Below are 12555 nucleotides of genomic sequence, written 5' to 3' on the forward strand. Positions count from 1 at the left end.
ATAGAAAAACGTAAACAGAGGGAAGCAGACGCCCCTCTGTTTAATCTTTACGCCCCTTTTTTTCGCCGAGCGCTCACAGCAGCCACGCCGAGCGGTGACATTCGGGCAGTGCTCGGGAGGGACGCGCACTCCGGGCTGCCCCAGGGCCATCCCGCGGTGCGGGAGAGCGGCAGAGGGAGGCGCGCCGGTCCCTCCCTTCCCGCGGAGGGAGGTGTGTGGGTCTCCCCCTCCCTGCCTGCCCGCGGAGGGAGGGGTGTGGGTCCCTTTCTCCCGCTCTGCCCGCGCAGAGAGGCGTGCGGGTCCCTCTCTACCCACGCAGAGAGGCGTACGGCTCCCTTTCTCCCGCTCTGCCCGCGGAGAGAGACGTGCGGGTCTCCCTCTCCCTGGCCGCGGAGAGAGACGTGCGGATCTCCCTCTCCCTGGCCGCGGAGAGAGACGTGCGGGTCTCCCTCTCCCTGCCTGCCCGCGGAGGCAGGGGTGTGGGTCCCTTTCTCCCGCTCTGCCCGCGGCGACAGGCGTGCGGATCTCCCTCTCCCTGGCCGCGGAGCGAGACGTGCGGGTCTCCCTCTCCCTGCCCACTGAGAGAGGCGCGAGGGTCCCCCCTGCCTGTTTGCGATTCACTCGGCGAGGCCGCGAAGCCGCACCCCCGCTAAGCCACATGGCCACGCCGGGCCGCCATCTCCCCGCCGCGCCCCGCCCGAGCCCGCTCGGGGGCGGTGCCGCCTCTGCGTTCATTCTGCTTCGCAGGGACAGCCCGGCCCCGGCAAGTCCCTCCTCCGCCTGGGCGCTGCGGTCCGCCTCCCTCTGCTCTCCCTCCGCCGGCCGTAGCCTCCTGCGGCGGCAGCGGCGGTGCCCGCCGGCCCCATGGCGGCGGAGCCCCAGCCCAAGGCGCTGACTCGCAAGCCCGTCCTGCTCAACAAGGTGGAGGGCTCGCAGGAGGTGGTGAACATGGCAGTGATAGTGCCCAAGGAGGACGGGGTCATCAGCGTCTCCGAGGACAGGTACTGGCGAGCGGGGGCCCGCAGGTCCTGCGGGGCCGCGGCGTGGTCTGTCCCTGCCCGCAGGGTCCTGGGTGGTGCTCCACCATCGCCGCCGGCCAGCGCTGCTGGGAGGGGACGGGTCCTGCTGTGCTGGTCACCGGTGGCGACTGGCGGTGGGCTCAGAGTAGGAGCATCCCTGCTGGCTCGGCAGGCTCCGGTGCCCGGGCATGCGGCACGGTGCCGGTGCTGCAGCACGGGGACACTGATTGAGGCAGCAGCAGCAGCAGGTCCTGGAGGAGAAGGAGCTTGGAGAAGGCGTCTCCAGCTTGGTGTCCCCCGCCTCCACCGCTGTGCGGGTCAGGGCAGCGAATGGACTGAGGCGCTGCTGAAACTTGCAGGAATTGAGTGACTTTTCTTAACGTGGGTAAAGTGGGATTTGAGATCTCCTTCATCACAAGGATTGCCGGGGAGGCCGTGGAGGTCGTTGACCTTGCCTAAAGTTTGCGGTGGCATTGGCTACAACAGTAGTTTTGGTTCCCGTTTCCCCTCTCCAAACGTTTCTCGGTAATTGTTTAAAAATACCACGTATCAGTGATAAGATCTTGGAGTGAAATCCCATGTTGTAAAGCTGCCAAAGGGAAGAATGCTTTCAGGCCGTTGAGCGCGGCTGTGCAGGGTCTGAGGCTGTCCAGAGGCAACTCTGTCTCTTCGGAAAGAGCTTAGACTTAATCAGCCCTGCAGCTGGAACTTTAAAACTCTGTCTCGAAGACCTTTAACAGCTTCTTTGCCTTGCAGTGTCCGTAAATAGTTATTTTAAGCAGAATTTCTTTATAAATCAGGTGCACGGTGTAACCTGTCATAAGACTGGAAGACACAGTGTGTCAATATTTTGGTACTCAAGGGTATTTTGATGGATTGTTTCTCATGGAGTTGAGTGTCTCCTTTTATGTCTCTGCGAGCTTTTTGAAAAACTGTCAGTATTTCTTTCATCTTACTTTTGTCCTCCTTGTGACTTAGTTTTCGCTAATTGTCAAATATATGCAAATTTAAGATCATTTAAGTTCATCTAGGCTGAGGTATCCAAGTCAACTCGCATGTCTCATATCAAAAGGAACAGAAATGCTTAAAACAAGTACACTGGCAAAGGAGCTTTAAGCGTACTTTTACGTTGCTACGTGCTCATGATATTATTGTCTTTACATTTTTTTGTGTATTTGATGTGATGTTGAACAAAGCTTGAACTTGTTTTGATTCATTGTAGCTCATTAGGCTTACTCAGTCAATTCTTTTTATCTGTAAAAAGGTATTCCTGAAATTCATTTCCTCTTGTATAGGTGTCTCTCAGTCTCTGCTTCTCCCCCCACCGTAAAAAAAAATCAAAACATAAGTAGCTTTAGTTGTTAGTAATAGACTGATACTCCAGGGTGATATTTCTGTTTAGGGAGAGATTGATAAGACGTCTTTGTTTTCACTAGTAAGTGATCTGTCAGGTTCGAGAATCGAGCAGTGAAGAAGCAGTCGGGTTACACACTAAGAAACTCACTAGTTCATGAGCACCACCCTTACCCTTCCCTTCCCACACCAAATCCCTGGTGTAAGTCAGTTAGGTCCTGCTTGCTGATGAACTGGGTATAGAAGTCTTCTGCTAGATGTGCTGATAGATGTCTAAAGTTTTGCCGGTGATACAGGATAACTCTACAGGCATTAAAATAGACTAAGTCTGGAGGTTCTGGGGGTTATTTTGCATTTCAAGGCATTAGCCAGGTACTGTGCCTGCCTGTGGGGCTGGTTTGCAGTGTGCTGGAGATGCTATAAGCTGTGATTCTGTCTTTTATTTCTTTAGGCAGTAAGATGTTGGTTGATGCCTCTTTCTTTTGTTTTCTGCCTTCATTAGCTTTTTCATTGTAATTAAAATGTTAAGAGTCTAAGGCTTATTTGAAAGGTTGGGAGTCTATTTTGGGGGTTTTAGGATAAGTGAGGTGAAAGCATAATTTACCAGACTTTCAATACCTGTGTATTATTATTAGGCTTATGCTGATCCTTATGGTAAATTTTCCTGTTTGGACCTGCCTTCTAGTGTTAGTACTGACTTGGTTGCTTAATGGCCTTGGAATGTGGAGGGCTTTTAGAGCTTCCTAGAACTGCAAAGGACTGTTATGATGTTATCTGTCTCTTTACTTGTTAGTCAGATAAGGGAGTTTCCCCCATGTTTCCCAGCCTGTGACATACACTGCTCACATGAGAAATGTTCTGAAACCTTTTCGGCTGGAATAACTTGCCATGTCCAGCAGTTACTTCAGGCTGGGACATCCTCTGTAGATAAAGGAAGAATGGTTTTGCTGGCTAATGGGTGGACATATCATTATTGAAGTTGTTGGTAGTCTTAGCATACGCAACAGTTTAAAGGTTTTCTTTGCTGCATAATGCAGCCTTATACCTCTAAATTTTTCAAAGAAGGAGCTAACTTGGTCTCTGGTCTCAATTTTGTATGGCACCAGTGTTTTTATCTGGTTTTAAACAATACGAAAGTGGTTTCAGCTATAGCCTGCAGACATAGCCATTCATTGTATAACCCTGAATTGTATTTATAGCGCATCCATATTTTAACAAATAAAATGAAAACTAAGTAATAGTAGGGAGTGTGGTTATTTCTCATAAAGAATGGCACACAGGGGAAAAGAAGGAGTCTCAGGGAGGTTTACATATTTAACTAGATTAAACTTTATGTACCCTGCAAGGCTGGAGTTTCTTTTTAGTGTGCATTATTTATATGCTCTGCAGATTTTCTCTTCTGAATCCTGGTCAGTCATGTTAGTTGAGTGATGTTCATTGTCTCCTAATCTTATCGGGTTTCCTGATTCCTTACTAGGGCAGAATAGACTGAGCCTGTATCTCTACAATACCACTAATGTGCATGGGGAGGGATAAGATTTTGTGGTTTTCTTCTAAGGAAAGAGATGCACCTGTCTAGGCAGATGAGAGTTAAAGTAGTCACAACATTATTCAAGAATGTATAATCTGATGCAGGATGGCTCGAAGAAAGAAGTTATTAGCTTTCATCCATGCTCTTTCACCTGCCAGCAAACGTGTAGAATCAACAGGTATATACAGCTGAACATGTAGTGTCTTGAGTGATCCATAGAATTGAATACCTATGTGAAGCTAAAGTGGGATTTTTCTAATGTGCACAGCTGACCCTAAGTTGTCATCAGCTTATTCTGTATTAAAAGCATGTGCTAGCATTTCAAAATTGCTGAGAGTCCTTGTCTTTTGTTGCCTTCAGGGAGAGATGTGGGTGTTGGGCATGCCTGAAAAGTAGGTCACTGACATGTCAAGTTCAGACATATCTAACTCCATGCTCCAGAGAAGATTTAGTGTCATTAATTTTACCTGGGCATGGGATACAGTGGGACAAGTGCACTGACTCACCCAGCTTTCAGTGCAAGCGGTTCTGCTTGGTGTTGACACACTTTTGTATTTCTCAAGAGCCTGCCAGTGATGTGAGTGCTAATTCAGCTGGGTGTCTGATGTGCTGATCCTGTGTCACTGTGCAAGAAGGGCAGGAGGGGGCTGGGTGTGTCATGGTAAACATGCACTTTACCACTAGCCATCTTTTTGCCACTAGCCGTATTGTAGGTGAAGAAATCTTAGACATGGGCTGGTGTAAGCAGCTTTCCTGATAATTATGAACTCTGGTCTATGCCCTTTTTTGGGTGGGAGTTCTGTGCTCACTTCCATACTACAGACCTTGGAAAGGTAGGTGTTGCAGTCAAGAACTGTCCTCCCTAAAGCACTCACAAGCAGTAAAAGTTTTCATAGTCAACTGAAAATTGTCAAAATTCTTTCTTTTTAAAAAATGAGCATTCTAGTCTCTTAGAAGGTAACAAAAGCTAGAAGAAAAGTATTTATGCCATAGAATTTTTTCATTTTGTTTGTTTGTTTTAAGAAGGGAATAGAGACCTTTGTGTTCTCCACTACTGTATCACATTAAGTTGCTTTTGAACTCACATGTCTCAGCTTCTTTGTAGGGATCACTGTATAAAAAGTGAGCCCAAACTGCTTATCCTATTAGTGTCTTCATCTCACATACAAACAACTGTATAGAGCTTGTATTGCTAGGTTTGGTTTACAGTTTGAGGTTTTTAAATACAGATGTGCACTTAAGCTGTTGTCCAAGACTTGTCTCTGGCAGGTTTTTTAGGGAGTACAAAAAATTACAGTCTATCTTGTGTAAATGAAATCTCTTTGCTAAACTAATGGTGAATTAGGCATGGGAATGTACATATGTGACAAAAAATGTGGGACTTGTCTTTGACTTCCTGCTGACATACCTTCTGGCATGGAGAACTGTGATCTTTCATCCTTAAATATAAAAGCATTTTTTTTTTCTCCTTGTGGTTTTCTTGTCCAGATCAGGACATTAAGCATATAGCATACTTCGTGACTGTGAAAAAACTCCAGTGGAAAGGTGAGATTCTTCACAGAGTGCTGCATTCAGGCAGGGTGCAAGAAACCACAGAGCCTTGGTAAACTTTCTGGGTTTCCTTTCTCCTGTGGTGGAGTGGTAGAAAGTGATTGCTTTGCCCAGCCGTGTGGTTGCAATACAGGTCTGTGATTCTTATCCAAGCACAGGGTTTTGTCACCGACGTCTGCTCTGCCTTGTGTGTGGCTGCTGGTTTACAGGAGAAGTGCAGGTGGTGTGAGAGCTGATTTCAATACTGTTTGTGTATGTTTATCAGTCTAAGTAGGTTTCACACCCAGATAATTGCAGCATGAGCAGTTGCTCAAGCAGTGCAGAAGGTGTGGATGCTCTTCACAGGAGTAAAAAGACTTATCCCTGCTTGGAGTCTCTTTAAATTTTGATACAAACATCTGTCACTGATAAAATTGTTAAGAGGAAATGAAGAGACCTATTGCTGTAGATACGCTGTAGGTGCAACTTGGTTGCTCTGATTTGTTTTAAACTAAAGTTTTTGGATATGTTGTAATTTGATGACTGTGCTTGGAATAGAGGTCAGGGTGGAGGTTTGTGCTGGCTGAGTGAAAGAAGTGGATGCTGGCAAGAGGTTTAAGAGGGAGATCCAATAGCTCTTGAAATCAGACATGTTTGCAGATGTTGAAAAGTAACTGTTCCTGATTTGACTAACATGTATCCTGTTGAGATGCCAAAATCTGACATTAGCACATAAAACGTCTTGCTGAATGCTTGTTGGGAATGATAAACTCCATTAAGTAACTTGTGGGAGACCTTGCAATGTTTTGGGGTTTTGTTTGTTTGTTTGTTTGTGGTTTTTTAGGGTTTTTGTTTGGTTTGGATTTTTTTGTTTTCTTGTAATCCTCTGTGGCACTTTGTGCCACTGGGAGATGACTTGTTAGAAGTTTATCAGAGCTTGTATATCCCTTGCCTTATGATTCTCTCTGACGTGTGTCAGTTAAAGATTTAAAGCACAAGCATTTAGTCTTGTCTTTCTGATTTGAGCTATCCTGCAAGTACTAGCTGATGCAGGTCAATGCACAAAGTAGTGGAACTCCTGCAGTTGTTTTAAGTTCATGTCTTAACTGCAAGATGACAGCTGCAAAGATGTGCCATGACATGACTTGGACCACAGCTTCTACAGACTCAGCTTCAGCAATGCAGTTAGGCATCAAAATAGAGTGGAACATTAGGTGCTTGAACATTTAGAGTTATGGGTGCAGTGGGTTTCTCGCCTCTCTATTTGAGATATTATTCTTTATATAAAAGATGTAGGTGAATATCTCTTATCTTACCAGCTCTATTTTGAATAACAAGAGGTACTTGATACACCTTTTGTTTGCCTCATGGTAGTTTCTTTTTCTGCCAGCTGCCAAACAGTGTTCTTGAGTTGCAGCAAGTTTCAGGATGGTGCATCTGCTTCCCATATTAACCATTTCTCATTAACCACTTCTCATTTTTCTTCTTGTCTTCCCTGACTCCATCTTAATTTCCCTGACATCTGCTTCCACAGAGACTGGATCTCTCATCAGTGTGTCTCGTGTCTGTCAGGCTTGGTGACCTTCCCCTGCAGTCTCTCCAGTTCTGCAGCTGAACAATGGTTTTTGCCAAGAGGAGACTGCACAATACCGTTTCTGTGTGTGGCCTGCAGACCCTGGAAGGAAAACAAATGCCAGTTATGGAGAACATTCAATACAGGATGGCGTATAACTAAAAATGTACTGTTGCAGGAAAGTTGTTGATTTATCTTTTCAAGCTAAAAATCTCTAGAGGAGACAGTGGTGATGCAACATTAAACAGTTGCAATACCTTAAACTAAAGCAATGGCAACAGTTTGGAAGCTATCAGTCTAGTTAGGTAAAGCTGGCTTTTCACTGAGGGTCACTTAGCAGACTGAAGGTATCAAATAACATGTGACGTTTTAGCACAATAGAAGTATGTCAATAGCTTGTTTGACCTACCTTGTATATAGTGGTTTGTTTACTGAGACAGACTTTTCTTTCCCTCTGTCCAGCTGCACTAGTTTCTGCATGGTATCTGCTGACAGTGATCTGTGCTCAGGTTTTCCAGCTACATCTTTCAGCTATGTGAAAATACATGCAAGTGAACTCCTGAAAAATGTCACAAGTTTTGTAAAATGCTGTTTGTAATAGCCCTGAGAGAAGTCAGAATATACTTGTGTCCTGGGTTGAGCTAGCAAAATGCCAAGTGTCCAAGACAGAGTGAAAAGGGTTCCTCCTCCCCCCAACCAGCTAAGGGAAAGAGAAGAGGGAGAGAGGGAAAAAACCACTTCAAACCAGGTTTATGCTGAAACTAACTACATGTATTTATACAGAGAAGAGAAAATTAAGGGGATACTACAATATAACACACACTTACACAAGTTACATGTATATAACAAGGCATAACTTCCCACTCCCCAATTAATACAAAGCAAAGTCTATTACACTAGATCTGTAAGTACTCTTAAGAGACACATAGCAAGAAACAGAAAACGTAACAACAAAAATGTTTCTACTTCCCTGAATGCAAACAAAATGCAAGCAGAGGCAGCAGGGGCAGAACAAGGCCTGCTTCAAGACAAAAGCTGGGTCACGTCCGGCTTGTACCTCAGCCATGGCAGAACTGACTAAGCCACTCCCACACACTGGATTTTACACCCTTTGAGATGATGTAGTATGGTATGGAATACAATATTATTGCCTGGAAGAAGTCAGCTGTTAGTTAGCTCAGTCCAGCTCAAATCAGCTGACAATCCTAGGCCTAGCTGAACTTTAAACCTAAGTTTAGGCCCATCTGGCTAAACCCATAACAACTTGGCAGCTCAGAGATTAAATGGGAAGGAGAGAGTAGGAGGGCACAATGTAGGCACGTGGATTCTTCTGTGCTCAGGAGCTCTAAAAGCTTCTTAAATGATGTGCAATGCCCTAAGGAGAGCAACTGCCTTTTGCATAAGTGTCTTCTGTGTTTCACTGTGTTCTGTGCCTCGTAACCTCTCAGACACTGGAAGAGTATTCACATAAAAGTACCCCTGAAGCTGTGTTTAATTGCTTTGCCTATGGTGCTTCATCATACACCTGCCAAGTACAAGGAGTTTTATATAAAGCTGCTGATATTTGCATGTATTTGCCCAGGGATTTGATAAGAATTGCAGTAGTCCCTAGTGTAGTCTGTAGCAAGAAAAAACACAGCTGTTTCCCCTTGTGGATGCAGTGTGAGAAAGTAATGGTGCTGCTGGATGTGACAGGATGGGATGAGGCTCCATGGGAGGGAATGGGACCAGTGGCCGCGGGGTACTGAGAATACCACACGCAGTGGGATGCATCTTGTTAAGCAGAGCCTTGTCCTGCATGGGTCATTTTAGGAAAGAGAAAATAAAAATTCCTTCTTTATACTTTTGTGAGGTAAAGAAGTGACGTAAATGGGAAAACTAAAACAACCATCTACACAGTAATGGTGAGTATCTGACCAAGCAGGTTGGGTGAGTGGCTGGAACAAGCCTGGAGAAATAAAAGGACAATTTTGCGAAAGGAGAAGCAGGAGAGGGCAAGTTTACCAGGCAGCCCTCCAGGGAGGGAGCTTTACATAATCACATACCCATACGCATCTCTTGGGGTTCTTCTATATGTCACAGTCTGTGTGTCTGATGGGTTTAATATAAATTTATGTGCCCAATGGCCCATAAGTAATGGCCAAAATGGATATTTAACTATCAGAAGGTGAGTAATAAATTTTACAAATTAGACTGTGCCAAAATTTTAGATGGACAAAATGCAGCCTTCATCCTCATGAGGGAGAACAGTTGTGGAGGCTGGACTAAAAGAAGTGGTGTTTTAATTTTACTCTTAGTCAGTCTGCAGGAAATAGCATTGCGTAACTAACCTTGGCCAGACTTTGAACATATGGGCTTTGCTTGTCACACCGTGTGTATTCACCACTTAAATTAGTTTTTCAGGGAACTCTTAAGGTTTTGAGCATTGACTTGAAGGTGATGCCAAAGCACAGTTTGGGGTAGAAGAGCACTGCTATACTGCTGCCAAGTTTACTGAGAAGTTTTGTCTAACATTGTCTTTTATTCTCCAAGTCCTGTACGATTCCCTCTTACTGTGAACTAAAAGATCAATGTATTTAGCAGGATTTTGTAATAATAATAGTGATGGATCAGCCCCAAAAGGCAGAGCTTTTGACCTTTACAGGTCTGTAATTGTGGTTTCTTTGGGGGTAGGAAATAAAGGCGTAATTATATTCTTAAGCCGGAGGTGCATCTGCTTTTTGGGTACTTTAGAGCCTTAAAGTAAACAGCTTTTTTTTTTCTATTTATTTTCTCTAAGCTCTAACAAGGTTTAATCATGAATTGGTGCTAAAGCTTTTACTTTAGCTTAAAAGGTAATAAGGTACAGTGAAAACATAATTACATTTATGCAATCTAATGCATGCTAGAGGGTGGGGGAATGAGAGGGTTTTGGTCTTAGTTCAGAGCAGTGGTAAGTATCCTGGTGCAGTGGTTTCAAGATTTAGATATCTAAGTAGCAACTGTCTCTGTCTTCCACACTATTAACTTATCAGTGGTTTGAAATAAAAAAAACCAAACCAATAACTTATAAACAGTGACTGAAAAAGGAAATCCAGTAGGTTTATTGTGATGTAAGATAAGATGAAGTGGGAGAACACTGAAAAGTAGTCTGTTCTGTTGCTTTTCTTGTTACTGTTTAGCCTTTCTGTAGCAGTACAGCAAAGCTTATCTTATAGTTGTCTGGTCTGACTTGGATGCTTTTTTGAGAATATCTACACTGAGGTTTCTTTTCTTGCAGATGTCAGCTGGCATTGAAAGGTGAAGTGATGAACTCAGTATTCTGTAAGGTATTTGCCTACATGAGTGTTTCTAGGCCAGTTTATTATATAAAGATCCATAAGGGATTGACTTTTCATTTAAAGAAATGCCCCTTATCTCAGAAAACCATGTAATGTGATTCCTTTTAAGAGACAGGTCCTCATTAAGTATTTTGCCCTCTTTGCAACATACATAAACTTTAGTAATCTGCTGTGACACTGGAAATGATGGCCTACATTTTATTTATTTACACTCATTTTGCTTATATGCTGAATTATCCTTACTTCACATATTTACTTGATCCTTAGTGTTATTAAGCTGTATCTTCTCATTCCCATACTCCAGCCCTTTTTTCCTATTTGATACAGAGAAACTTTGCCCCTCCTCTCAGCTCTGTGTTTTGCTAGAGCAAATGCGGGCTATGGAGTCATCCCATGAGTGGTTCAAGTTGACATTTCAAAAGCTTCATGTTTTGCAGCACCATGTGCATTTCATGAGATAGAAAGAAAGTAGGATTCCAAGGAAATGCTTTCTGCTTTGTTGATAAGGACACAGTCTTTGGTCCAGCCTAGCTTCTACTGCATGCAGAGTTGGCTAAAGACAGCTGCAGCATTCTGGTGGCAGGAGAGATCCTCTGCACGTATCTTGGCTGGACTTATGAGTCATGCCCTTGTTTCACTGGCTGTTTCAGCAGATCCACCAACAATAAGCTGTTGTCATAGGATGATTGCACTTCTGCAATTACTGGAACTCAAGTAGGAAAGCTCATGCCTGTGCTGTTCTCTAACATCAAGCATACATATAGCTCTTGTGCCTGTTCTTGTCCTGTTGGTCCCATTGCTTCAAACTCCTGTGGCACAGGAGTCCTTGATCAGGCAGCAGCCTCAGTGTGGCCTGCTTTCTGCTGGCCAGGAGCTTAAGGGAGGTGAAAGGGTCTTTGCTGAATAGTTACACATTTGGCTTCTAGAGATGAATGTTTTCCATGCTTTTAATATGCCATAGGAACAGTTTCCATTAGCATATACAGAAGCAGATACTGATGAAAATTAAATATCCAAGTAGGGTGGTGCAACAGGATTTATATGGGAAAGAGAACTAAATAGATTGAATATTAATTGTGATGAGGGAGAAGGGTGAAAATATAATGTATCTGTCAAGTCAAAATTGACACCTTTGCCTTTATTGTACCCTAGGCCTGGAGTGATTTAATTTCTGGAACTGAGAAGTTAATACTTTTTGCTGCAGTGAAATAATACATTTTCTGTGCCACTGAGTCCTGTGCCCCATTCAGTCAGAATAACTATAGTGAAGCCCCGAAAGTGCATTTTGGGTCTACCAGAGACTTGCCTGGACCATTTTGTGTGCTGCCTTACTAACTTAAGACTTCTAGTGCTGCCTCATGACCAAAAGCTTGTCTGACAGTGTCTCAGGTTTTCTAAGTTGTGTTGCCTCTGAAATCAGGAAGAATAGGAGGTTTTGAGACTGCATTAGCAGGCATTGGCAGCTAAGAATGAATGTATGCTGGATTCTTCAGACAAGAGAAAGCTGGGGAAGCAGCTCGCTAAAGAGTATCAACTGCAATGGGGGGTAGACCACTATTTTGCACAGTGTGTTACACACAGTTACACAATGTATAGGCACTAATCCATTTCTGTAGAAGACTGCAATCTTTTCCTTTCAGGAAATGAATCAGACTTCATAAACAAACCTCTTCTTTCTAACTTCAGGAACTGCCAGTAAATGAGTGGGAATAGATGAATCCATCACCATGCTTTCAAAATATCAACTGGTAATGATCCTGCCAGATTTCCAGCAGAGACATCAGCTGAGACCCATAAAAGCAATGAACTTCCAGGTTCACATTCTGATCCCTCTTGTTGCTAGATTTATTTGTAGCCAAAAAAGCAAAAGCACATAAAGTTTTGGAGACCTTGCTGTGGTGCTTGGAGTTCCATGGCAGTCTGAGCTGTGACACACCAGCCAATGAGGAGCCCTGTTGAGTGGGATGGACTGTTGCAGAGACCTTCTCTCAGTCTTGCTGCAGGCAGGATTTCTACAGGCGTTGCTCTGGGAGAACATTTGGGACCTCTGTTGTTTGACATTTCATATTCCTCCTTGTACACTCTATGCTTGCTAATATGTTTTGGGGACCACATGATCAGGAGAAAGGGAGGAAATCCTTCACTAGCTTGTACCACTAATTCAGGTTCCAAAGTGTTGATTTTGGAGTGGAAGATTAAAAGCAAAGGTAACTGGTTTTTTGTTAAACA

The 12555-nt window shown here is 44.0% G+C and overlaps 1 protein-coding gene across 3 annotated transcripts in view; it reads left to right on the forward strand.

The window, feature by feature from the left end:
- Positions 1 to 767: 767 nt before the first annotated feature.
- Positions 768 to 12555, forward strand: part of WDFY2 (WD repeat and FYVE domain containing 2) — a 64030-nt gene continuing 52242 nt past the window's right edge. For 2 of the 3 annotated variants that reach the window (XR_011697467.1, XM_071551885.1), the window contains exon 1: positions 768 to 1001. Coding sequence is in view for 1 of the 3 variants with exons in the window: in XM_071551885.1 (XP_071407986.1) it covers positions 865 to 1001 (137 nt within the window). In the remaining 2 variants the exon portion in view is untranslated. The remainder of the gene's footprint in view (positions 1002 to 12555) is intronic. The other variant, XM_071551894.1, reaches the window with a different exon arrangement.

Source organism: Pithys albifrons, chromosome 1 (genome assembly GCF_047495875.1).
Source record: "Pithys albifrons albifrons isolate INPA30051 chromosome 1, PitAlb_v1, whole genome shotgun sequence".
NCBI lineage: Eukaryota > Metazoa > Chordata > Aves > Passeriformes > Thamnophilidae > Pithys > Pithys albifrons.